Source organism: Pelmatolapia mariae, linkage group LG14 (genome assembly GCF_036321145.2).
Source record: "Pelmatolapia mariae isolate MD_Pm_ZW linkage group LG14, Pm_UMD_F_2, whole genome shotgun sequence".
NCBI lineage: Eukaryota > Metazoa > Chordata > Actinopteri > Cichliformes > Cichlidae > Pelmatolapia > Pelmatolapia mariae.
The window spans coordinates 33,234,017-33,261,396 of record NC_086239.1 but is presented as its reverse complement, the minus strand read 5'-3'; the positions used below and the strand labels follow the sequence as shown (position 1 = coordinate 33,261,396).

Genomic DNA, 27,380 nt, shown 5'->3' with positions numbered 1-27,380 from the left:
TATCAATTTCACATTATCAGCAAAGACCGCATAAGCAGATGCATCACACCACTGCAAGATATCCATGTTGCTAGTGCACGAGACACGGGGGCAGACCGCCTCTGTCGCCCTTTGTGTGCATCCTAAAGCAGGAAACTGCATTAATGCTTCAAATCAACCTGAGTTGCTTATAAGGCATTGTGCAATTTGATGGGGCTCCATGTCAGAGCTGAGGCTCTGAACTGTGCTTACGCAGGGGGAATCTGGCTGTTCTCCCTTTAACTTGTAACTGTTACTATGGGAACTGGCAACATGCTTTTAAGACTTGTGCGGTACCCTTTGGGAATATATCCTTAAAAGAAATTGGGAACTTTTGCCATCAAATAGTACAGAACAACAAAATATTCAGCCAGTGTGTTACTACAGAGACGGCAAACAGACCACTGGGTGCTTTGTGGCATTTAATGTTTGATATATATTTTTTCTTTGACGGCAGTTATTATAGCTCCAAATATCAAGTGACAATCTAACTGTCAAGTAGAAAATTTTCAATAATTAGTTTTAATGCATAATTATATGTAATAACTGTAATAACGAAGCACATTCATTATTTGTAAACATGCAGAGTGACAGAAAGGAACAATGACCTACTACTGAGAACCAAATGTATTTTCACAGCCTCGGAATTAGTCATTACGCTTCCTCTAACCTGCTACTGAGCACAGTGCAAACTTCTTCAAAACTCAAAAGGTTCAAAGACAAAAACAAAGCAGAATGCTTAGATTCCAATTTTGCACGGAGGCGACCTGAAAGCGAACGTACTCACATCATGTACCCACGCATTGTTCACCTCACTCACTCGATACAATTATATAGACAAATGATGAGAATAAACAGAAAGACTACTGGGACAATAGCAATGTGGTTTGTTAATTTAAGCAATCAATGAAAAAGAAGAAATAGAAAATTACTTTGGTGCCTTTGTTTTGCCTTTCCAAAAAGGGGTACAGTACTTTATGCCAAACAGTACATCTCCTTGGAACCCAGTTACTCAATACAAGCTGGTGCACAGCGATTTCCTAACAGCAGATTACTTCCTCATCTTCTGTTCGATAAGAAAGGCCTGTTCCCACTCCTTTGAAACCTCTATTATAACGCTACTAGCCCATCTGCTTTGGGAGGGCAACTCCTCACAATGCAGGTAATGACATCACACAACATCCTACAAAGCTTCTTTGTCTTAGCCTTACCCTTACCAGTAGAGAATAACACACTGAAAGAGAGGAAACAGAAAAAAAAAGGTATGCAATGATACTGTAAGGCGCAGCTGTTCACTTCACACCAAGCAGAGCGTTTCCAGAGACACAACATGAGTCAACATGCAAAGCAATGCAAGTTAGAACACCTCAGCTTCCCAGAAACCAAGCAGCGCAGAGAGCAAAGGGGAAAAGACTTTCCAGTCCGACCAGAGCAAAACTGTGACAGTCTCCCAATACCACACGCACACAGCTGGTAGCAATAAAAGATGATCTCCACATTTGTAGTCTGTCTAGCAAGGTCAGATCTGGCATATATTGCAGTTGGGGCTTTGAGGGCATAATATCGCCTCCTATGGATAAGAACCCAGAGGAACCACAGTGCGTGTGTGCCAACAATTATGTGGAATACAAGGAAACTGAATCAGTTTTGTTCAGCATTTTGTTTTCCCAGAAGACAAGAAGAAGAAGAAGAGGAGGAGACAAAAGAACTAGCACAGAGCTCAGAGAGATGTGAGCATGATGCAAGCAAACTATGATCAATACAGTACCCTCACCTCAAACCCCCAATTTCCTTGATGTTATTTTAGGCACTGATAATAGACCTGCTTTATGTTGCTCCCACACATGTGCTTGGATGTGTAACAGGGCAGGTCGGGAGGGGGGCGGTGGTTCTCACAGTGTGTGAAACTCTGATACACAAACAGAGAGGATTTTTTTTTCACCCAACCTGCCACACTGTTCAGCAGGGTGCCCCACAGCTAAGGCAAGCTGGATCCACATTGAAACTACGCAGGCGATCTGCTGCAATCACCTGGTATGTGCATGTGCACTGATAGCTGTGTTTATTTGGGCAGAAGGGGGTCTGATCCTTTCTGACTGAATTTTTAGAGGGCTACTGCACTGATCAGGCCATGCCAGAGTTACTGGAGAGAGAGAAATGACCAGCTTAATCAGCCTACCTGTGATGTTGACGTCCACAATGCCGGTGCGAGTCCCGATGCCATTGGTAGCGTCACAGACATACGTCCCAGCCAAGTCGTAGGTCACAGGACCCTTGAAGAACAAGGTGTTGTTCTTGATTTCCACATTGCTGGGTAGGGAGCCATTCAAACTGCGATGAAAGAGAGAGAGAAAAAGAGAGAGGAACAATAATGCAGACACCATAAAAAGGCAGAATTACTCCAGACCACTGAAAAAAAAGGAAAAAAAAAACCCTCCCAGATGCAGCAATGCAATTCAAAGCGCATAAAAAATACAGTCTCTAGTGCCAAACAAACTTGGATGTGGGGGTGAGATAAATACCAAGAATATTTGACAGTGCTATATTTCAGCCATCATCCATCAAGTCCAAACAAAATTATGAGGACAGGGAATCCCAGCAGGTCCAAACAGGTAAGATATAGCTGATGCCTGAGGACATGGACTTTTTGACACGTGGAATACAAAACAGTGGCAGAGGAGAGGATTGTAGGGGGTAAAGGGGATGGGGGGCCTTCCTTCCTAAACTACAGCACAGCACACATGGCTGAAGTCAAAACTCAGGGGAGCTGTCAGGAGAGGCAGCTGATCAAGCGATAAATGCAGAATCTACCAAATGCTGTGCTGTCATTGAGAACTGCAGCCTGTTTCTCCTGCCTGAGGTGTTTGTCTTCATGGTTCACTATCTCTACTGTGTTCAGACTTGCTCATGTCCTTTGATCAGGTCAGCAGACTTTGAGGCCATGGATCATGAACAAACAAAGCCTCTATTGTATTATCTGGACCCTTTTTATGGAGCCCGGAGGCTAGAAAAGGCATCAAATTTCACGACAATTAGATGTTTCCTGTTGCTTTTCCCTCAATTAGCCTCATCACCTGCTCTGAATAGGCCCAGCTTGAGCAGAGTTACAAAACATCATGATAATATTAAAGAGCCCCCTGGTCTGACTGAGGTGAGCTGCTGGTTGTTGGTGTTTCTTTAATCAATAAGGATGCTGCAAAGATTTCCTCCACTACTGTGGGCTCAGAAAGGCACACTGAGAAGCGCAGGCGTGCAAGAACATCAAAAACAATGTAGTGTTCCTATTCATTACAGTGAGAGAAAAACAAAATAACATCACAGCGAGGCAACAATATTAAGTTTCATGCTCACAATGGTCACACATCAAGCACTTGAGGTTCACTTAACAGGCTTTTAACAAGGCTCTGCAATGACAGGGCCTACGACACACCGACAAGGTATTTAATAAAAACGTTAAGTACAAATAGCTGATCTGCGTGTGGTTAAATTTATCTGACAGAAGAAAATGTGAAAACAAGGCAAAATAAAAATAAAAAAAATACCACAGCATATTTTCGTAGCAACAAAAAGTCCATAGTTCAGAACAAAAGTAATAGAAAGAGCTACGGCTGAGCTGTTTTCATTGGCCACCTTGGCAAAGCAATTGCAATGGAGCCGCAAACAACCCTCAATACAGTATGTCACGATTCAATAATCAGTTACCTTGTGAGCCGCTATCAAATGCTGAGTTCTGCAAAGCCCAATTGATTTGTTGCAGAAATGAAAGGCCGGCAAACTGTGATTCACCACGGACTCTGCCACTACCGAAGATGTCTGCATTTGTGTCAGACATTTGAATGCGTGTCTGCGTGTGCACGTGTGTGCGGAACCAGAAAAATGAAAGACTAACAAACAACTTATGAGTTATGTATATTCTCTATTCACTGGGTAGCCAGTCATGCGCATGCATATATATGATATGTGTATGCATATAGGTGTGGGTGTGAGTGGACAGTATGCCAATCAGCAACATTTAACAACTAACAATATTATGTGGAGGTGAAAAACATACTACCAATAATAATGGGACTGGTAATAGTAAACGGATAAGATCACAACCTAATGTTAGTTAAAAGAAGAAATTAACAGGATTGCTCTTTTTAATCACACATCTGTCCGCTTATAATTTAAGTTTGTGTAATGTGAAATGTTATTCTTTTGGAGAAACCCCAGGCAACAGGAGAAATATTTAGTAAGTGCTTAAGCAGAAGTAGTTGTACAAGGCTGTTATACAACTTAAATATAATTTAGAGGGCTCTCCAGGTTTTATTCACACTGACTGGTGACTAAAAAATGTAACCAACAGTTGTTTTATTGTGGCATTTCATTGACATGACTAATAGAATCATATTTTTCACAATACAGATAAGTAAGCTGGCTAATTAAGTCTGCAGCAATTACACCGTGGAATGCAGCAGTCTACTTTAAATAATACAGATTTGTATTTTTAACGGGAAATGATGTGTCTGCTTGAAATACTTTCTCTCTTTTCTTTTAAAAACAACTTATAACTGTAGTGAATTGAATGTGTGAAAGAATAGCCATGTTTTTAGCTCACCCTTCCTGCACTTATTTTTCTAATGCCCACTCAAAACTGCTGTGTGCACTTAAAACAGACTCCAGAAATGATGCTGTACGAACAAACATTTCAAAAACAAACAACACAGTTCATACAGGATGCATTCCTTTTTTAGCTGAGCTGCTTGAGTGAAGCTCCCCATTAACCCATTTTGAGAAATAGCTCTGGCATTGTGCTCTAAGAACAGGAGAACAAAATCAAAGAGGCTTAGATGCTCTCCTCAAGGACTATATATGAAGGCAGAAAGTGATTGTGCAAAGTAAAAGCAAACTTTTTTTAATTATAGTTCCAACAGTAAATTGAACACAACACAAAATAAAAATATATAAAATAAACCTTTTATGTAGTGTTTTTTTCTTGGAATTTATATATTGAATTCTTGTTGATATTTGCTGCAATTCCTTTTTAGATCTCTGTGTTTGGAGTTGAGTGTGACGCAATCCTGCCAGCTTGTTCTGGATCGTTCCGTCACAGCCTTGTGCTGACCTCCACAGTGGAGCCCAGGGGAACCTTCACAACAGATTTGGCATCTCATTTTCAGTGCAGCAATGGCCGTCCTCTCCTATCTGTCAGCACTGTGCCCTCGTCTTTCTAGATCACATCTCTTAACATCTCTTCCTCTTCGCATCCTCTTCTCTTCCTATCTTCCTCTATCTCCCTAAATCTCGCCTTGCTTCTGATAAAAAATAAACCCAAACAGGCCAAACAGAATATCCATTTTGTCTTCGTCTTCTGCTACTATGTCTATATATCAGTAAGTATCGGTCTTTCTGCCCTGAAAGCTAAATCTATGAATAAGACAGAACGGGAGAAAAAGAAACCCCTTCTGTCTCATTAAAATCCAACAGTCGTCTGTAGAGTAGATACAATGAGGGCACAATGGTCTATTAATCCACATCCACTCAAGTCCACTGACATATTTCTCAACCTTTCTTTTACTAAGCAATTAAAGGACAAATTGCTACATTTATCTCTCAATTTTATAATATAATACTTGAATTTAAAAAGGTGATACTCTTTATACCCGAAGAACCGCGCCCACTTTACTTCTTTATTCTTTCCTCGTCTTTTTTTTGGTACTTGCATCTGATATTCAAAGGCAGTGAGGGGTTTGATCAGTTGAAATTATGGCAGTTATGCATTTATTTTTATTTTTTTATATCTCAGTACTTATATTCATTATTTCTGTAAGCCCACTTTTTATGTTGTTCCTCAGAGCAGATCAAACCTGAGGTTACTTAGCAATTCTCCAACAGCTCGAAATCATGTTTGTGTCTGTTCTAGCCTTTGTATTTTCAGTGGTAGGCTCTCAGGCGAAAGCCCTGATGTCAGGCCTGCGGTATGTGGGCTTAATCCATGGTTCCCACTTCAGCTTCAGTTTCAGCCCTCTCTTCACTGTCTCGGGGACAAACTGCTGCATCTGTGCCCTTCAGAGAACACAACAGCACTAACAAAGATGCTTTCTCACCCCTCTACCTGCATCCTGGCCCTCCGACTTCAAAGCACAACCCCAAAAGCAAAGCAAATGGTGTTCTGTTTGCATTTATCTCCCACTATCTGTGACCATCGGGGAGATAGGGGTATATGTTGCTGCTGTAATAGGCCCATTGTGCTCTGCCTTAGGTCCTAGTCTTATCTTCATTACATGTTTTCTAAACAAACAAATAAACTGAGACACATTTCTGGAGAGGATGAAGGAAGCGGCAGCGTTTTTATCTTTGAAGATTACTTTCTTGTATATATGCCTTGAAACAAATGTTCACTTTGACCATTTGGTGAAATTGCCTCCCTTTGCATTAGTAAGCCCTCTATAAAACTTTTTTTTTTCCTCCCCTAGAAATTTAACCTGAGAAAAACAGCATGTATCCTTGCAGCCTCATCCTCTGAGCCTCAAGGAGTTTTGTTACGGTTTAGCCATACTTACAGTTTCCACTGGTAGATCGTGACAGGGGGGTTAGCATCAGCCCTGCAGGTCAGCTGAACATTCTGACGGTTCAGGTACCAGTTTCCATCAAACCCCTCGATCTGCACCTCGGGTTCATCTGCAAGGAAAGAGCACTCCTGTCAGTTATCCCTGTGGAACATAATCCACTGCTCTATCATTGTGCCTTTGCTGAAGGACACTAGCAGTTTGCCTTTCAAAACCCATCCACTTTAAAGTAGCTGATAGCTCATATTAGCTTGAGACAATGGATCAAAAATCGTCTTGATCAGATGATCTAAAAAAAAAACAAACAAACAAATTATCTACTTCTTCACATTTAATTTTTATCTTTATGCTACTTATTCACATGAAAACCGCATATTAAAGATGGAATGGACAAGTAGTGTAAGGAGTTCACAGGATCTAATGGTATACTGCTAATAATTTCAGATAATGCACGATACAAATAATGCAGACAAAATGCCAACTGTGTTTATGTATTAGTTACATAAACATAACTGCATTATGATTTTGGCCACCTGGAGCACTTTGGAGTGCTTATTCAGAAAGGACACCTATTAATTCTATTAACACCCTCATTACTCACTGTTCTAACAATTATATAGACATCACTGAACATTTACCTGTCTTAAGGCAAAAGAAAATCTATGACATATGACCAATCATAGTGATAATAACTGCACATTTATAAAATTATACAGCTGAATGCCATCCTGGATAATGCTATCTAGCCAGGTAGCATAATAGTCAGTTAACCGCTGGCTCTGTCCCTACATTCAAGATGGATGTTGAAGAAAAGAGAGCAGAGATGCCCGAAAGTAATATATAAAGAGAAGAAGCTTTGTCTGATGTTTTGAAGTTTTTTTTTCTGGTGGATGATAGAATACATTTTGCCACAACGTTTAAAAGGACAGGCTCCAATGGAGCTTGTTTCAAAGCCTCACTTTGAAAATTTCAGGGAAAATAGTGGCAACAAAAACTGGCATTACATCTACCTGAAAAGCAGAACCAGCCAGCTGTTAATGACTGAGTCTAAAGCCCTGCACCAAATACTAACTGTTGTTAATATACCCTAAAAGTAGACTGGCAGGCTATTGTTTTGGTTGTGTGGTTTAATTTTATTTATTTATTCAGCTTTTTAATGATGACAATAATACATTTCAACATTTCCTAAGCCTACTTTTGCAAAAATAATATTAATAATAATAGCTTGAAAACACCAGAATCTTGAAAAAAGGTTAAAATATTTGGTCATGCCATCCAAATAATACAGCAGTTTAAAAGAGCCATTGTACACCTGCCAACACAACATTGAAAAACAGGTCTTGTTTAAGCACTGATTTTTCTCTAAATACATATTTGTTGTAAATAGTGTTTGTCTTGAATAATTGTTTATTCAGTCATTCTATTAATTATTGATTCTATTAGTTATGTCAATAGAACTGGGAAAACTTGATTTCTAACATGCTTAGACTGAGTCTGGTGCTGTAGTTTACTGCTCAGTTTTTTTCTTGTAATTAACCTTTTTTTGGTGTATACTGTGCTGACTGGTGTGATCTGGTGACAAAATCATCACATGGATGCAGGACAAAATAAAAACACAGACAAAAAATAGTGGAAGTAGTAGGAGAGTGCTGTCTTACACTGGACGTTGAGCACCACGCTGTCTGTGATCTTCTCATTTCGGTACGTGACGATGCACGTGAGCTTCTGTTTGTGGGTCTCGCGGCTCGGTATCACCACATAGTTGCTCCGGACCGTCACTGTCCCATTCTGGTTGCGAGTCTCCTGGTAAGTGGCTTCGCCTTTCAACCTGGTATCCCATTTGATCACGCTTGGGGGCTTTCCATTCGCAGATACACAAGTTGCAACTGTCATTTTACGCTTCTGAGCCCTAGCCACAATCGTAGGGGTTGTCAAGGTCATACGTGTCATGGGCCGAGCTGCAGAGTAGAAAGGAGAAATTAATTTTCAGGAAGAAAAGGGTCACTCAAGAATGAGCTTGATTTTTTAATTTCACTTTCCATTTTATTTTAGTGTCTAGTCTTGTCTGCTTTTCTAACAATCAATTTCCTGAAGTAAATTAAACTAAGAAGCTGAGATGAAAATAACATTGTTTTTCTTCCTTCCCTCCTCAAAGCTCTCAGATGTAGAACCCACTTGCCTACCCAAATGCGCAGTCATCCAATTTCAATCCTTTGTGAGTTGCCAATCAGAAATCTACTCTTAGTACATCAAAAGGCAGGCTTGAGCTTGAGCAAATGCACAACTGAAAGAGATAGGCTATAAAGAGGCCTCTTTGAAGGCTGCCGGTTGGTTATCTGCACACATGTTCCTGATGTTCACTGAGCCTAAAAACTGAGTCACTGAAGCCTAAAAAGTCCTGGGAGGCCAAATGACACAAAATGGGGACTCGGAGCTGACTAAGAAGACCCGGCAACAGGGACTACTTAAGCCAAGTGCTGTTTCTTTTACTGGTGCTTAATAGAACACAAACCAACACTTAATTTCTAATTAGCTCTCTAATCAGTGTCAGCACGCAACCTTTTCAAAGCTGCCTCTTTCCAAGATAAACTACATCTCGAGAACTCTTTTTTTGCCACACTACAATTCAAGCCAAATTATACACTCAGAAGTGCTCCTATTGATTTCCATTTCACCTGCCATTTTTATCAACTAACCTCTGCGAAAGTTTCCTGTTTTATAAAAGCTATTAGGCCCATGTTATATGGAATTCACCAACATATATATTATTCATTGACGTGGCTGTTGGTGCTGCTCTGCAACTACTACAGTTTCAACAACAAAGAGGACAGTTATACCGAGATCTTCAGCAAACATATAGAAAGCAGCCAGTCTACGGTTTTTAGTCTATTTTACAACACAGCCTGTAGCAATGGGCATTGAAGAGAAGAGCTGTAAATATGCTTTTACTAAGCCTTTCACTCAGGTTGTCAGGTTGACCCTGTTTTATCTGACTCAAAACGTCAATAGGACAACAAATTTAAGCAACAGGGTTTTCATTCCTCTGATTGTTCATCAGACCAGCATAAGCATGCTCCAGGAAATAACTCCTTAACTGATGTTCAGACGATTAACCTGTTTTGGTTTTAGTTTTTTTTTACTCTCTTATCTTGACTCTAAAGGTAGTCACATATACTTCACTGGAAAAGTTACCCAACGTTTTTCCATAGGATCTTTGTAAGAAGTCACAGAGTATGTTAGGCAGGTTGTTCCACTCACTAAAGACATACTTTCTGTTTCCCAGAAGCTGGTAATTTTAAATGTTCCCATTCACTCGGTGGATTAAGCTTAATAATTTGATCTCGCCACAATTTAGGCTTTCTTAAACGTAGATGTCTTGAAGATGGATGTTTATCAGGCAGCATTTTGGGAATATTACTGCCATTAATCTCTGGCGCACTTTGAAAAAGATCACAATTTTAATGAGAAACCCTAAAGGTCCATATATACATTCAGAACATGTTTTGAATGTTCAGCTACTGCTTTACTGGAGATAAGTCTTAGATAAATTCTAGACACAAGCCCGGAGAATGGGAAACAATGAGCGATTAGATTACTAAGATTTAGATCCCTACAGAACTGCTTTATTTTTGCTAAAACCAGATTAGGAAAAAATGTTCCTTTCAAATTACAGATTAAAGCAGAATTAAAATCAGTGCAGTTCTTACCATACACAGTGAGGTTGACCATGCTCTCACGGTTGCCTGCAGGAAATGTGGTATACTCGCAAATGTAGGCAGCCTCGTCGGACAGCTGCAGGTTGGAGAACACAATTGTGGTGTCTTCCAATGAGGGAGTACGATGACGAACAGCTGCATGCTTGAAGCTGACCCGCTCCTTGAAGGGCGGCAGCACAGACACACCCAGGGCCGGGTTGGCAATGGCCACATTCTGTTTGGTGCCATTGAGAAGCTTCTGCCAGGTTACTTGGGAGATCTTGACTGGTGGATTACTGTTGCTGAAAACGCAGCGCAGCTCCACTTGTGAACCCACGAAGCCAGACTTACTGGTGTCCATTTGTACCATCTGTCCACTGCCAGCTAGACACAAAGAGGGGGGCGGAAAGGAAAAAAAAAACCCATTTAATTACAATTAACAAGTGTCCAAGGCCAAGCAAGCACTCCAGTCAATAGCAAGTACATGCACTGAAAGTCAAGGAGTCAATTCAGCCTCCTAGGTAGTACAAGCACGCACAACACTCAGAAGTCAGACTCGTGGATTCAGCCATACGCACCTGTGTGCCACAGATACTATATCTGCCCCCTATACATAAAAAAGTTGGTTCATGGTGGTGGTTGTGTGCGAAAGCTGGGGGAGTTGTTATTAACATAATGGGCACATCCATACAAGCCTGTCTTTGTCCACAAAGGTGCTGTTTCTGATGAGATGGGAGGGCCGAGCGAGAACCAATGCATCACTAATGAATGAGTACAAGGGCAGTGAGCTGGAGCCAAGTCGTCGTCTGCTGCGCTCTCCTCCACCTACCCAGCAACACACTGGGTAGCCCATTGTAATTTTAATTACTTTTTACTCACAAATACTTCAATGACTGCCTGGAGCTCCTATTAGGAGAAACAATGTGTAGTCCTGTGTAAGCACTCAAAACAATGAGAACACACACATTAGCTGTATTAAAAGAACCCAGCAATTAGGCACTCCTCCTTTACTATCTAAGCCTGTGCGGAGCATGGTGGCAAAAGAAAAGGTCAATTAGAGAACATGGACCTTCGGTTTAGTCTTTTATGCATATATTGACCTTGTGCTAAACTGAACTGTTGAATACTGTTCTTTGTAATGCGTTTTTGCTTTTTATTTAACATTAGCAGTTATCAGCCTTGAATTAACTGTCCCTTACAGTCTCTATGCCTTTATTAAGAACTGGAATCATAAGATGGAAAATTAAGTGACAGGAAGAATAATTACTCAAGTCACTCCCTTATTCACACATTCCGATTTGTCAGAATTGATCATTGGATACTTTTTTGTATATCAGTATAAACAGAACATTTTGGGGTTTGGGTCTATTGGCTTGACACAATCTGTAGTCTCAACATGGATGTCATTTCAGTCATGGATGTCATTCAGTGAGAGCAGCAATTTTTCCAAACTGAATAACTGATTAGTTGAAAAAGAATGCATTAAGTTTTAAGCCTAATTAAGATTAGGTTTAAAACTTTTTGCTAAAGCATATAGTTAGGGCTGGATCAAGTGACCCTGAATCCTCCCTTAGTTATGCTGCAATAGGCGTAGGCTGCTGGGGGATTCCCATGATGCACTGGGTATTTCTTTTTCGGTCACCTTTCTCACTCACTGTGTGTTAATAGACCTCTCTGCACTGAATCATACATGTTATTAATCTCTGTCTCTCTTCCACAGCATGTCTTTATCCTGTCTTCCTTCTCTCTCCCCAACCGGTCGCAGCAGATGGCCCCGCCCCTCCCTGTGCCTGGTTCTACTGGAGGTTTCTTCCTGTTTAAAGGGAGTTTTTCCTTCCCACTGTCGCCAAAGTGCTTGCTCATAGGGAGTCATATGATTTGGGGGGGTTTTGCTGTATGTATTATTGTAGGGTCTACCTTACAATATAAAAGCGCCTTGAGGCGACTGTTGTTGTGATTTGGCGCTATATAAATAAAATTGAATTGAATTGAAATTAATGCTGAAGGTAACTAGTGCATTTTTTTGGTTTCTTATTATTATCTGTAGTAATAGGTCTTCTTCATGGATAACAAACAAGTACAAGTTTCACTTAAACCTGCTCTGAGCTCTGCAGTGTCAGCAGTCTGAACAGATGTGCCATTGTAGGGCACCTATATCCTGTTGTTTCAACACTTCTTTGTTATCTCGTGCTACAATTTATGGTAGTTTCCAGGTGAAGTCTGATGATGTCCCATTTCCTGAAGCGACAGCCCCTGACTGAGCTTGTATTTACAACCAGAGGCAGCCATAATTATCTTCTATGGATACACAACTACCCGCAGGAAGAAAGACTGAAATTCCTTCGTTAATCACGCAGGACTCATAAAGCCACCAATGTATCCACTCATAAACGGACTGAAAATATGCTGTGGTCTCAAGTAGAGAAGTGGGGCCTAAACATATGCACCACAAGCAGAGCGGCTCTTTAACGCTGAATAACTGCATCACAATGATGGATAATCGCTGCCCTCAGAAATAAAGTTTCCACAGGGGGGCTTTAAAATGTGTAAGAATGCGTGAGAGAAATCCATTTCTGTATACACTCACTCACTACAATATCTGATGTAGTTGATCTTTAACTATACAAGGATCTGAGGAAGAGGGGAAAGCGAATTCTGTGTATGCAAGGCTGTCAAACTGTCTTAAGTACCGGCAGCGACTGTTATGTTAAGATTTTTCTTGTAAAAACGGTAGGTAGTCAGCCAAAGGACGTCAAGGCCCAATACATGCATGTAGAGAGGAAATGGTGCAGACTCTGGGTAGACCATTAAGATTAACCATGTATTTTTCCTCAGCAGGCTGAGAACTCTCAGGTTGAATGACTTAGGCTGGAAAGCAATGCATTATGAGAGAAAGGCAATTTCGATCTATTGTTATGTGCTTTCGCTCAAATGCTGCCTTTGCGGCCTACATCAAATCACATAAAAAAAAACAAAGTGACAACCTTTTGAAGTTACTGAGTGCACATCATCTTTCATTTCCTTCTGACCACATCAGCAAGACCCTCTCTATAGAGATTTAGACTTGGGGGATTTGAAGATGACAGATTGATTTACTAATGCAGTTTGACAGAGAGGACTGGCAACCTTGTCATCTGTACCTTGAGAACCACCTGTGTCCTTGTGCACCCCAGGGCAATGCTTTACTCCATTTTATCACAGCTTAGATTACCAGTTGTGGCAGCTATAGTATGATATTTTTGAAATAGCAAACACAATTTACTGCGTGACAACACTAGTTAAAGTTTAATCTTAAGTTGGTCTGAAGCGGAGGAGCTGCATGCTGCATGTGGCGGGAGCTGTAAAGAACTCATAAATATGTACCTGGCCAGACCTCATCCATTTCAGCGCTAAAACAATAGTGGCAGGGGCCGGCTGTGCAAAGAGCCCCTTCCCCCTCTCGCTTTGCTCTTCCTTCCTTCTTTCTCTGATGCTACCAACTCAGATTGAATCAACTAAACAGCAACTAATGCAAATGGAAACTCGAGGAATAGGCATAATTATACAGTCACAGAGCCCAAATTCACTCTGTAAAAGGGCCAGAAGCCCCCACTGGGACCCCTTTCACTCAAGGACTGTTGGACTCTTTGGCTGAGCACAGAGTAGTGCTATAATTACAGACTACATAACAGAGTGGCAAATGCCACAGAAAGCACAGTCACATACATGCATGAGAGTCTAAGAAGGTAGGTTGGAGTGGGGGTTTAATGAAAATCAGTGGTGCAAAAACAGAAGAGAAAAACGGAAAAAGAGATAGGCAAAGTAGAGAAGTGTAGAACTGTCGAGAGGGAGAGAGAGACAAAGAGGTAGGTGGAGCTGTAGGGAGGACTGTAGGTGCGCTACTGGTTTGAGGTTGGCTGGCATTATTGCCTGTGCTGCTGCTGCTTTGTTCTCACACTGACAAGAGGATGATTGGGGGAACAGTCATGCTCTAATACACCTGTGGATAGGGTAGGCACTGCCTTAAGAGTTGCCAAAGGAGAGAGGAGTCGTGTTTCTGGAAGGAAAAGCGATAGGACAAACAAACAAAGCAGAAAGTATTTCCAAGCTGGCAAAATATTAAATTAAAAAAAAAAAAAAAGAGTGGCTTGATTCTCACCAGGTGAGCTGAGTTGGATCAACGGGGACATAAGGGGCAGTATTAAAACAGCTGCTGTGCCGTCTGGCCCTGCGCTGATAGCAAGAGACTCCCAAGGCCTCGGCACAGAGCTGTGCACGGAACGTTCAACTGTAATAAGATCTGGCCTGTCAGGCAGAAAGGAAAAGCATGTGCTTTGTGTTGTTTGCGTATGGCGCATTGGACATTGTGCATTAGAAGCTGCACCAAATAAAAGCCTTCAGTCAAATGGCCTCTCCATGGTGCATGGACAATGTCCAGGAAAATAGAAAATGTATTCAAATTAGTCACATTGAAACATTTTATTAACCAGGTGGGAAAACAAAGATAAAACAAAAAAATAACACAATTAATTCCTGTCTGTAGCGAGCCAAAATGAAGGATGCAAACATTTAACATTTGCCTTTTTTCTTTGCTGTAGAGAATTTAAGTTTTTTAACCAAATACAAAGATCAGCCCACAGGGCAGTATTCAGACAGACCTTGTTCTGGTACATATAAAATCACCATGACAAAATTAAACTGATAAATTTGATAAGTATATATAACATCGAAAACAGGCCCACCATCTCCTTCAGACCAGGAAGGAATATATCTCATAGCTAAAATCTAACACTGTTGTCTTTTATTAGCCAAATTGGCAATATTTCAAAGGTAGTTATTGCCTACTTCAATATTGTGCATCCAAAGGAATCCATTGTGCGTGAGTCAAATAAAGTTCAGAATAATTCACCTCAAGCTGCTGCAATGCGAGGAAGGCAAAGATTAAATAGAACTGAATGCATATTTTAGAAGAAGCACTCATTAATGTCTTCTATTTAAAGCTGCACCAGGCAACTCGGCACACTGTCAGTCCCAAATGGCAGCGAGACGTCTCCGTTTGAAGTTTCAACACTTCAAAAAGCCCCAAATGTGTAATGTGATGTCATCAATTCTTTTTGGACTGAAATATCATCTTTTCAGTGGCTTCGGAGGATAGAAATGAGGAAGAGTTTTAGTTTTTACTGAGAAGAGTGCTACTTCCTTAAACAAGGGGAGATCCAACTTCCGTAAAATTATTTCACTTAAGCAAATGTCAAAGTTTTCAGTGGCACTACAGTCTCTTCTAGCTCCCCTGCAGACGTGGAGTATTTTGGTATAAACTTCTTGCCAAGTGCAGCTTTAAAGCTTATCACATGAAAACACATCATCTCCTCACGCTTGATATGCTTTGGTTGCTCCACTCTACTGTTGCTTAAGTGGGATGCTGATAGATAAAACATGGCTTGAGCCGCACGGGATAATGACTGTTTAATGTAGTCCCAGTTCCCACGGCAATGGCACAGTCCTCTATGCTCCCCTATTCATGACCACACATGGGGTGTTTAGGGGGAGTCCAAATCTACTGTCTCATACACACACAGAAACCTCCCATTAGCAGTTTGTTTATTCCCCTGGTAGGACAATTTTACTCTTTTTGTTTGTCAGTGAGTAATTTAAAGCTCTTGCAGTGGCATTTTGCTCATGTTTTATAACAAATAGTAGTGATTCCCAAAATGATTTATAAAATAAATGATGGTATTCTTCTTAGGGGCATCTGGGAACTCTTACTGTCCCCGAAGCTTTAATACAAACAGATAGGGCACTTCATTTAAGGATAAGCCATATGCTATGTGTACTGCTGCTCTTTATTGACTGTGGCCATTTAGCTTTTTGAGACAGAGCAGTACGTGTCAGAGAATTTGTTTTAATCTACACTCAGACACTATTTGATGGTGCTTCAGCCAGGTCTCTTGGGTAAACAATGGTGTACCTGCCAAAGCAGCTCTCTTTACCCTCTGTCTCCCCAAGCAAACATCCGACTGCAGAGGCAAGCGAAACCTCACTGGAACAGATGGTTTAGTACCCGTGCTCATAATTTTCCACTATCTGGTTCAAATTTGAAATGCTTTTTTGTACAACACGCGCTTTCATTGAGGACAATGTAACATCTGCTGCGCTGTAAATGTTAATGATTATCGGGAATATTTATTATGTTAGGCAACTTCCCAACCTGGGACAGCTCCATGAGCGGCACTGTGCATTTCATTTGAACTATTTGCAATGGCTGTTTGAGCAAAAGAGTATCGTAATGGTCGACTACCGTCACACAGTAGTCATGTGTTTTCCACCGGGGCTATAAAATTGCTACTTTCGGGTTGGCAGTGTGTAGCATCGGCTACTCAACTATGCACACAGGCTCTCACCTAATGTAGCTGCATCCATCGTTTGTAAAGCAACATGGGGTTCAGAGCACAAGCCCACACACACACACACACACACACACACACACACACACACACACACACACACACACACACACACACACACACACGCCCCTCGAGCAGCTTTAAGGCGTTTCAAATGTCAAGGGGATGCATCACTTTGCCTGCAACAGAGCTTCTCATCTTAGTTCAGCGGGATAATGATTCATCCTTGAATGAAAAAGTGGAAAACATCACTACTCCATTTTGTTATCAGACAATTTCAAAGAAGCAAATCTACAAGACAGTGGAGTTTATTGTGCGCTTTTTGGGAACCTCTCACGATACCCTTTGAATTTAAAACATAAAGTGGATAGCAGTGCCTGTGGATTTTCAGTAATTAATATGTGTTTTTATTCTAGTCTAGCAGGAAATAAGCTAAAAGCAATTTGGGATTTTGGTTGTCTTTGACTGAGGCAATGACAAATAAAGCTTGGCCAAAAATAAGACTTTTGCCCTACAGAGAGAGAGAGAGAGCGAGAGTGGAAGAGAGAGACAGAGAAAGTATAGCACGTATTGAGTGTAAACACAGAAACACAGCATCAGAGAGCTGTGACCCTCCTCCCTCAGCCTGCAGCTTAACAAAACAAGGCCACCATGGTTTCGGTTCTACGACACAAAATAAACAGAGCTGACGTTACCTGACCAAATGGCGAGATGACATCATCCACTGATACCAGATAGCAATCAACTGTCAGTAAACAAAAGGCCGGGTGCAAGGGAAACGCAGCGATAACCTTCCTCTTAGTAAATGAGTGACTGTAAGCGTCAGAGTTGTGTGCGGCTGACTGATACTTGGAGAGAAAAGCTGGGAACCCTCCAGGTGTTTCAAGTATCTACAACTGTGGTATCAGAAATAAAATGCTGCGCTATAAGAGTAACATCAGCCAGATAATAGCACGCTTTATCAGACAGCTCTCAAGCCATGACGCTAGGGACCGCTTACATGGACCAGACAATTAGTCAGCAAAGCATCTCGTCCACAGAATGGGTTCAGCGTTCACAATGATGCGCGCTGGTTATTTTTCAATAATGCAAACGTTTCCCTGGGCTTTCAAACAAGAGCAGCTGTTGGACGTCTTAATAGGAAAGAGCTGATCAATAAATAAAAAGGGGGCCACAGGCGAACTGCGACGCGATGCATTACGGCCTCAGACAGGCTGAGCCACAGCGACTGCAGGTATCAGCTTGGAGCACGGAGCAGTTAAGGGGTGGGGTTACATAAATGTGATGTAGAGGATTTTGGGGAGTTAAGGAGGAGGGTAAGCAGTGAGAGTGACACGTAGTGGGTCAGACGCGGTGAGCAGATTACAGCACTCAGGATATTAAAGCAGAGGAGAGACGATGCTGCAGGCGGCACAACTCCCGTGGAAATTTCAGCATTAGTACGGGCCAACAAAGCGGCTATGTCCACATATACATTTGACACAGTTGACATAACAACACAATAACACAATTGCTGCAGGAGCAATGGGACATAGTACTAGTGGACAGGGGAGAGATTCAGACTAAAATTCGAAAGGAATAGTATACACTTCAGAGATACATAAATTTGACGTTTGGTGGGTTAACACTCCCTTGAGCCACTGGTTCTCACCGGTGGGGCACGACACAACAGTGTGAAAAACATTACACTGAATCTGTTTGATTTGGGAGCAAAACCTACCATACTCATCCTTTTCAAAGTAAAATTCCACTTTTTTTGTAATTATTAATGACTGATTAAAAAATAGAGTGGGGTGAGGGGCATGTAAATGTTTTGCTGCTGAAGTGAGGCATTGCAAAACAGTTTGAGAACCATTGCCTTAAGCTCACTTCAAATGCCATTTAAAAGTAAAACAATATATTTTTTAAGTGTAGAAATACCAGTAAAACTAGGCCATGTGCATAAATCCCCCAAATTAGCAGATATGTCTGCTTGCTGAGAGGGGATTTTACATTTTTCTGTCAAAAGATGTTTCAGGGTGTCACCTTGAACCCTAGGGACTTTTGAGTTAACAATTTTCTGATATCTTGCCCATGTCCCTTGCATCAGCCAGTATTAATGGTGTTTTTCTACATATGAACCTCAAATGCCTTGACTCAATATGCATAGGACAATGAAGCATACAGATTATATATAAGAATGATACTGGGATGGGGAGTATAGGATGGCTAAGCCAGCACCCACAGCAGTACCCTATACCTCTGCTAAGCACTCAGCAAATACAGCATGAAATGCATATAAAGTCCTGCCAAAAAGTGCTGAGAAAGAGTCTGGCCCTGGACAACCACGCATGACAAATCCTTCTCTCACACCATCTGTTCCATTGTCCAGAAGTAAAGATAAGTCTTGCATAGAGTACAAACACGGAATATTTCCATGTGATTATGCCAAGCACTTGTGTTGGATACATTCTAAAACATTAAGATTTCAAAAATCAAACAACCATTCAGCTGAAACCGGATGATCAATTATTGGCTGCACATAAGAATAGAAATCGGCATTGGATGCGGGAATCTTCTGCACGCTCAGTCAAAACAACATTGTATGGGTGTAAATCCATACACCCCATGCAAGGTGACCTTTAGAAATACTCAGTGAGAGCACAGAATATCACTTTTTTTGTATGTCTGACCCCTGCTGACCTTTATTGGTGGAGTTTTTTTCCCTTTTTCCACCAACAAAGGCCAGCTGATATCCTACAGGCATGCAGGCTGGAAGAAGCCTTTCGAGGATAAATAGGTCCAGTATAAGCATAGCGAGGAGCACTGTTGCATGACCAGTGGCTTATTAAACCCAAGGAAAGAGAACGTACAATCAATATTTGATTAGAGACACTTGTGATTTTTTCTGACATTTCCACTCTGAGTAGCCTCTGTAGATTTCTTGAAACAAATTAAAGTTGTGCATATCATACATTTTTAAGGACGTGTAGAGAAAAATAGAAGAACTGGCAGTCATCAAAGTGCATCTCTAATTGTGGTTGGGACACAAACAGGACAGTGGGGGCAACGTGCACACAGCTAGTCTTGTTGGTGTTTTGCACAGAGCTATTTTTCTCCTGCATTGCTGGAGCAGGCCATTTATACAACAGATCCATTAACATATAGGAGAGGGAATTCACACTCCAGCTGGAGTGGGAAGTGGGCTGAAGCCCCAGTCTGCTATCAATTAACAAGCACACTTAGTATGTGTCTGAGTCATGATCGTCATGGGACTTGGAAAATGCCGTGCATTTGCTCAAGATGTGCTGTCACAATAGCCATGCTGCAGATTAGCAGCCGTTGTACCATGTCTGATGGTCTTCTAACTGTAAGCAACAGAAGCAACTCACCAGCACCGCTGATCTAATACTGCAACAAACAAGTCATCTCTGTGCACGTGTACAAGGAATTAAGTACAAATAAACACGATTATGAATTTTGCCCTGCAGTAACATCATTTAGGCATGGATTAGTATCCTGATTTCACCACTGGAGGAATGAATGTGTTCAGTTACTTAAGCTGATAACGTTAGATATGCTAGACGTACTTTATCCCTGAACACGTTATCTTATCTTGTTATTTAAATTATTTTTTACATTTGCAATGCTTGTAGATTTTAACAGGCACTCCTTGCTACAGTTTAACTGTGACACTGCATCGCTGGCAGAAGAAGTCTGAACAGGTTTTTTCAAAAGAGTGACATGGCAGGGAAAAAAAGAGAAGTTACAGTAGAATCATTAACAGCAAGCATGACATGTAAACAAAAAGACAAGATTGATACTAACATGTGGTAGAAATGGCTACACACAAGGTTTCTGCATAAATGCTGAGACTGGCCTTTGCCAAAATCTGCTTTTCATGTGTGTTTTGATCATGAAACTCTATGAAATCCAGTGGTTCTCGGCAGAACTCCGAGGCCAGGGCTGAACCATTTCCTAAACCACGACCACAGCCCATCTTTCCAAGGCAAGTACGGCTCCATGTTCCACATACATATAACCGTTGGAATGCTCACCACATCTCAGGACCATGTTCATATTCTGCTGCATGTGCTTTCCAGCTGGGATCAAGTATTGTCTTTCCCACCAGTGTTTGAGCTTAACCATATACAGTATTTTTCTCACAGCTTAGCATGTTTCTATACAGCATCTTTCAGTAGATCAAGCCTCTCCAGGATATTATGAAATAGCTCTGATCTGGGCTTTTATGTCATTCTGACACCACATCTATTATGACTATTACATACAGAATTGTAAGCAAGGATAGAATGCACAAAACTGAGTGATGGTAGTAATTTCTTCGAGGTTGTTATCCCTTTCGTTCTTTATATTGTGACATTATTTCTGATAAAAGTTAAAAGGAAAAAAAGAAAAAAGGAAAAGAAAAGAAAAGCTAAAAAATGTCTGCACAGTTTGTAACTGGCCTTTCAAGAGAAAAGCAACTGGCACGTAGACATAAGTAGTGAACCACAAAGCCACAGCAAGGGGAAAGGAGCCTGAAAACTGAGTCGGGTGGTATAAGTTACCCCAGTCTCCACTGCTCGTTAGATGTCTAACAATGTCTATTGACACAAGGACCCAGAATACAAAAACCATTTGGTACACTCTCAAAGATGGAATGCCGCAAGAAAAACAGGACAGGCATTTCGAAAAAGTGACTGAAAGGAGAAAGAATGGGAGCAGTAATCAATCATAGGAATCAAAAATCATAAAATGCCTCTCTCTGGGTTTCTCTCAGTTTCATCTGAAACCACTGCAGTGGGTGGGCTGTGGGCTTGGAGTATAAAAAAAAAGAAGAAATAAACTCATGTTTATCTTTTTTATTTGTTTTTAACTATGTGTTGTTTTTGCTGTTCAAAACTGAGGAGTGGATATTCAACACTTCCAGTCCCTGTGAGTGTTTTTTCTTCTGATTATTAACACAATTTAAAGTTTAATGTCAAGTAGCATCAGGATGAAGTGGAAAAAAAGGGGGCTGGCCGTGACTGGTGAAAATAGTGTGGCCAAATTGTAACTGTGTGACTGCTCAGACAGATTGTGATATTCACTGCTAACAAATCAGCAATGATCTGTGGTGCGAGTAGTGAGCGGGTGGAGGAGAGCCTTAGGAGGTTGAGGTATGCTCTGCGGAGAAGAGGAATGAAAGTAGAAGCAAAACAGCTATGCTGGGATGTGTGATTTGGAGATGGTGGCACTGGCAAAAAGCTGGAATTGGTAGAGCTGAAGGTATTGGATTGACCATGTGGAAGGAGGGAACGTGGATATACTCGACAATGGGCAGGAGGAAAATAGAGGAGAATGGTAAGGGCAGGGTGTTAAACTTCACAGGATGCCAACTCACACTTGAAATGCAAGAGAACATATAGTGAAATGAGCCAGGCAGGAATGGAACTGGTTCTGACTGTTCTGACAGCTTTGATGAAACAAAGAAAGAAAATATAGCTGACAAATCCTGATAGTGTATTACTATTGATCAGAAGCAGAGAAAATGAAGCAGGCAGTCAAAGGGAGCTACAACAACTCAATTAGGTCATATTGAAGTCCCTGTCACTCAACCAATGCAAAAACATACTGCTTCTTTGCAAGGAAAAAGAAAATCTAATTAGTCTCATTACTATATCAACAGGCAAGAGTACCACATGATGTCAGCCTCTTTCTATGTGATGGTGTGGAAGTTAACCCAAGCTTTTTTGCAGCCACCAACAATTATTAACCCAGGTGAAGTCACTTACGTGAATCTACCTCTGACATTAACGACCTTTGAAATCTGCTGATGGGGCCTAGACTTTCGCTGGCTACAAGACACAGGCGCCTGTCCAGTGAGAGTCCAGACCAAATAGCTGTACACTGCATGCACAGATTTTTTTTGTTTCCTCCTCAGGGCTGCAGCACTATTATTTAGAGCTCTTACCCTCAAGTCGCCTTCCCTTACTGTGTCTATACTATGGACTGCTCATTGTTTGACAGGATTGACAAGCTCCCTGGCAGAGCTGATTAAAAGCTTTAAGGTCAGAGAAGTGGGACAGATATCGAGCGAACACCTGTCTCCTCGCTGTGAGCCAGTCCCCTGTAGGGTGTGTCCTCCACTGGCACAGGATCAATGGCTCCATTAAGACACAACCTAGACAGTTTTTTTTGGCGCATGTGACAATGCTGCTTTGGCTTGCAAAGAACATTTCACCTCTCTCTTCCTCTTTTTACTTCCCTTTGCCTTTCTTGCAGTTTTGTGTACAGCTACAATGGCACTGACCACCACTATCCTCAGTTAGAGACTGCCTGGAATAAAATGCAGACTGACAGGCACATGCTGCAATGTATTTATTTTTTCCCAGCTTTAGACTTAATTTCATCATGGATTTCAACATCCTGTTAAAAATAACTTGGAAAGCGGGGCTGCCCACTCAAGATTTGCCACAGGATTATAGATCATTAAAGAGATCTTTGAAGTTCACTTGAATCCTCTCCAAATAAGTTAGAGGACTCACAGATTTTATGGTGTCACGGCCTCACAATTTCTGTTTAGTTGTAGCCAGTTTTCTTTTACAGCTGCTCATACTCTCTGGAGTCATAATCCAGAAATGGACGTTTCAATTTACTTCAGCTCGAGTTTGGATGATAGCGAATTAAGATACCTGCTTCTGTGGATACCTTACCAATTTTATCCCTTCTGGTAGGCTTTCCACTCCCAAGTTCACAGAGGAGAAAATGTTCTTTTTTTGACATCTCACAGTAATCTATAAAATGAAACCTAATACCGTAGCTTTAGTCACGGGATAAGACCTCAAAGGTTGGGTGACTTTTACCGAAAGATATCTCAGACCACGTCCCACACACCACTCATCACTACTTTCGTCTCCAGAGTACTTCTATTTTCGCAGGTTTCCGTTTCCCACACAGTCACCTAGATGGTCTTTCTTGATATGACTCACCGTGCAAAAAGACGCATTGTGTTCATCAGATCAACCACATAATCTTGTTTCTGTTTGCTGGGAAAACAAAGACGTTGACTAAAATAATGTAACAGACATAACAAAGACAAACAGAAATTATCAGTGCCAACTCTTATGTTCTGTTATAAATGAGAACAGAACCAATAAGAAAACCCCGGTATGTTCTATAAACGGAAATGCTGCTGTCATTGATGAGAATTTTTTTAATGACAATCTCGCCAAATAACCATTATTGCAATGAACCACTAATTTGCCAAAAAGTGTCATTAATTCACGACTTTTCCACATTTAGATATTTGATGAAGATGTAGCACAACAGTAAGGTGAAAAGAAGCAAATTCACACATTGCCAGTGGTGTTTTAAAGTAGGTGTGAAAGTGGCTTTGCAGGAGGAAAATGCGATGGTGTTAGTGAAGTGCTAGGTCACATCTCCATTCGCAGCTGCTCTTTGGACATTCCTCACGTATGCATTTTTTTCCTTTTATTTTTGGGAGTTCATCTGAAAGCAAGGTCGAAAGTACAGCAGGTGGAGATACTTGTGTAATGAAGAAAAAGAAAACATTTCATCTCTAACACTGGTCTTACGATTTTCATAGTATAAGTGTAAAATATTTTCCTGCTTTCGTTGTAGGTGCTTAAGTTAGTGTAAAAAAACAAACCAGAAAAACAAAAACAGCTCACTCTATTCTAGGCTGGGTGAAAATGTTTTATATTCACAGTGTCCTTCACAGATTGCAAGTGTACCCTGTACTCCTACATTCACTCGCACACTTATAACGATCCCATACTCACAAGGCTGGTGGAAAACATTGGAGCACAAATGAGCCCAATGGAGGTGTTTGGACAACTGACAAAACTGCATTTGTGCACTCCAAATATCGTGTCATGAATGGATGCAAGGATAAAACTCGACATATGGGCTAGTGCAGGCCAGAGTAAAATAAAGGGCAGCGAGCTGAGACAGGTGTATCCCTCGTGGGCATAATTGTGTGTTTAATCTTGTTTAAAGTTATTTATAATTTTGTGTGAGTGTGTTGTTCAATAACCCGCCATGCATATCAATGTGGTAATTACAGTTAGTATTAATTTCAGAATGATGGATATGTTTAGGATAACAAAAAGAAAGCAAAACAAATACTCATTAATCATTCTATCTTTGGGTAAACTAGCTATTTGTGACAGCTGGAAATGCAACATAAGCCATGCAGGTTTCAAAGATACCATGAAAACAGTTGACAAGAGTTTATTATTCACTCATCCCAGCATTAATCACGCAAGAGACGATAAGAGCTAGCATCCTATTAGCATCTAAACTGTGTATGCCTGACACCACAGGGCACCAGCAGCAGTCCTGCGTCCATGCCCCAATGCTGGTTATAGCAGCACAAGAGGGACCTATGCACATTAGGTGGAGTTTTTAATTTTGGGTCTGATTGGTGTAATTTGGTTTAAAATATTGACGCTTTCACAAAGTGTTTTCAGGAAGTACAGCGCATCAGCTGCAGAAAACAAGAGATTCCAGTATTGAAAATGTCTGACACCATAAACGCAGCATAAATCCAGCTTGAAAGAAACCCAATGCATTTGTTTATCCTTATCATACAAGAGTACAATTACAAAGAAAAAAAAGAAATAAAGAAATGTAGTCTCAAAATACATGAAAGACTCGCGCCAACCCATCAAAAGCTGTCACTTTCTTGGAAAACATCCAACAAATCACTGAGTGATGAAGGCCAGTGGGGTGCGTAAGGATTTCTACCGAGACCGAGCTTTTACTGCTTTTATCTTTCCCTGCTCAGCTGCAATGTAATTCTCACGTGCTATACTGTGACACAGCCGACCCTTCATACATAATAGATGTGTTCGTGTCCATGAAACTGCAGATGCTAGAGGCTAAGGGTTGGTGCAGGCCACAGACAATAAAAGGGTTTTTTTTTGTTTGTTTTTTCCACTGTTTTACAGGCTTGAATGCTTCATACCAATCAGCCGCCTCTCCAGTGATGCTGTTTACATTTATTATGCTAATGTGGTAGCTGATGAGGACACACTTTACACAGTCTAACGTGAAACTATACAATGCCATATGCCTTATCCAACCATTTTTTCCCCTTCAAGTATCACTTTCACTGAATTTAAATTATGGGTAAATATGTTTATGTTTATGGAATCTGTTAGAAGCAAAATGCTGTAACTGGTTGCATGTTGGCTCTGAAGAATGACGCAGAAAACACATCTAAAAACGTGTATTTATAAACGTCGACAGCCACAAGGGTATTTTATTAACATATCGGCTTATTGTTCCTAATGAAGGTTAATTAAGCACCAAACTGTTATTAATAGCAGATACATTTAGATTTAACTGCATTTTTTATTGCAGCAATGATCAAAGACATTCATTTTCTGAGACGTGGGAACACTGATGGTGTACAGTAATTAAGGGTGCATTGTCTTCCTATTCCCTAAACAGTTAGTTGTTTAGCAGTTATTATGCTCACCATAATTTTACTATAGTTTTGAAATGCTATTTACTTTATGAATATAAATGTTCATGTCCTTTTTTTAAAAATCCCATTGTTGTGGAGAGAAAAAGAAGACATGCGAATAAAAAAAACCCAAACTGGTAAATATTTATGTACCCATTTTCTAGCTACGAGCACATCTTGCTTGGCTGCACTAAAATGAAACTCGTTGTGACCTAGTTAGAAGAATGCCACACGACAAGGCCGTGCCCGCCCCCTATCCGTGAGGCTAGCCAAGCAGAAACAGCTTTTTTCAAGCATGATATTTTGCACAAGGTTCCTTATTGACAGTTTGTTAGCAGGACAGAGAGCAGCCAGGTCTGTGTCCTACTCCTTGGCTGATTAGATGGGTGAAGGACAGGCCCTGGCTGCTTTGGCTCTTCGTCACAGGAAGCAGAGGCGGCTGAGTTTTGTAAATGTTCAGCCACTCCCCTGCAGGGTAAGCAGGCCTGGACAGGCTGGAGTGACGCTTCCCTCGTTCCCACAGCTCAGCCAGCTTGACTTTGCTTGGCTGATGAACTGTGACGGGACACAACTCCAAGGTTGTTGGTTAAAAGGAAAAAAAAGACAAAAAGAAAAAAAGAATGCAACAGACAAGCCAGTCAGAGTAAGAGCATGAAACAATGTTGAACTCTGCTGATGGCTCTCAACCTTTATATCAGCTGGCTCGACTGCACCTGGGGCACACTCCAGTGAACACCTGAAGGATCCACACTGTCAGGATGTACGAGTTGCGGGGCCGTACAGCCAGCTGGTTATGTTTAAATACAAGAAGAAGAGAATAAACAACGTCACAAACCTGCCCAGACACGAATTACCTTGCACAACTTAAAATGAGTCAGTCCTATGATTGCAGACAGCAGAGCACTCAAACTCCAGGGAGCTTGTTTCACAAATCAATCTAAACGAAGGTTTCTGACTGAGGTGTGCGTGCGTGTACGTGTGTGTGAGGAGATTGTTATTCAGTTCACCTCTATAGGCTGTTTCTATCTCTACTAGAGAGCCTATCACCACCATTTACGGGTCTCAAAGCACATTGTACAGCTTTCTGCTGCCACTTTTGTGATCATTTTCTTACCTCTACTGAGAAGCGTTACAAAGAGCCCTTTGTGCTGGGAAAGTTGTTAGTTTGTGCTGCGCTTTCAACTCTTACACATCAGAAATCGTACAGTACTTTATGTCACTGTACTTCAACATCTCCTTCATGTTTCCTGAAATAGTAACCACAAATGTTCATCCTGCCCGG

At 41.1% G+C, this 27,380-nt stretch overlaps 1 protein-coding gene across 11 annotated transcripts in view; it reads right to left on the bottom strand.

Moving 5' to 3' along the window:
• Positions 1-27,380, bottom strand: part of nectin1b (nectin cell adhesion molecule 1b) — a 152,063-nt gene that overhangs the window by 92,711 nt on the left and 31,972 nt on the right. For all 11 annotated transcript variants that reach the window (XR_010573926.1, XM_063492396.1, XM_063492397.1 and 8 more), the window contains exons 2-5: positions 10,274-10,645; positions 8,225-8,524; positions 6,561-6,678; positions 2,198-2,349 (exon numbers count right to left, since the gene is read on the bottom strand). Coding sequence is in view for 10 of the 11 variants with exons in the window: in XM_063492396.1 (XP_063348466.1) it covers positions 2,198-2,349; positions 6,561-6,678; positions 8,225-8,524; positions 10,274-10,645 (942 nt within the window). In the remaining variant the exon portion in view is untranslated. The remainder of the gene's footprint in view (positions 1-2,197; positions 2,350-6,560; positions 6,679-8,224; positions 8,525-10,273; positions 10,646-27,380) is intronic.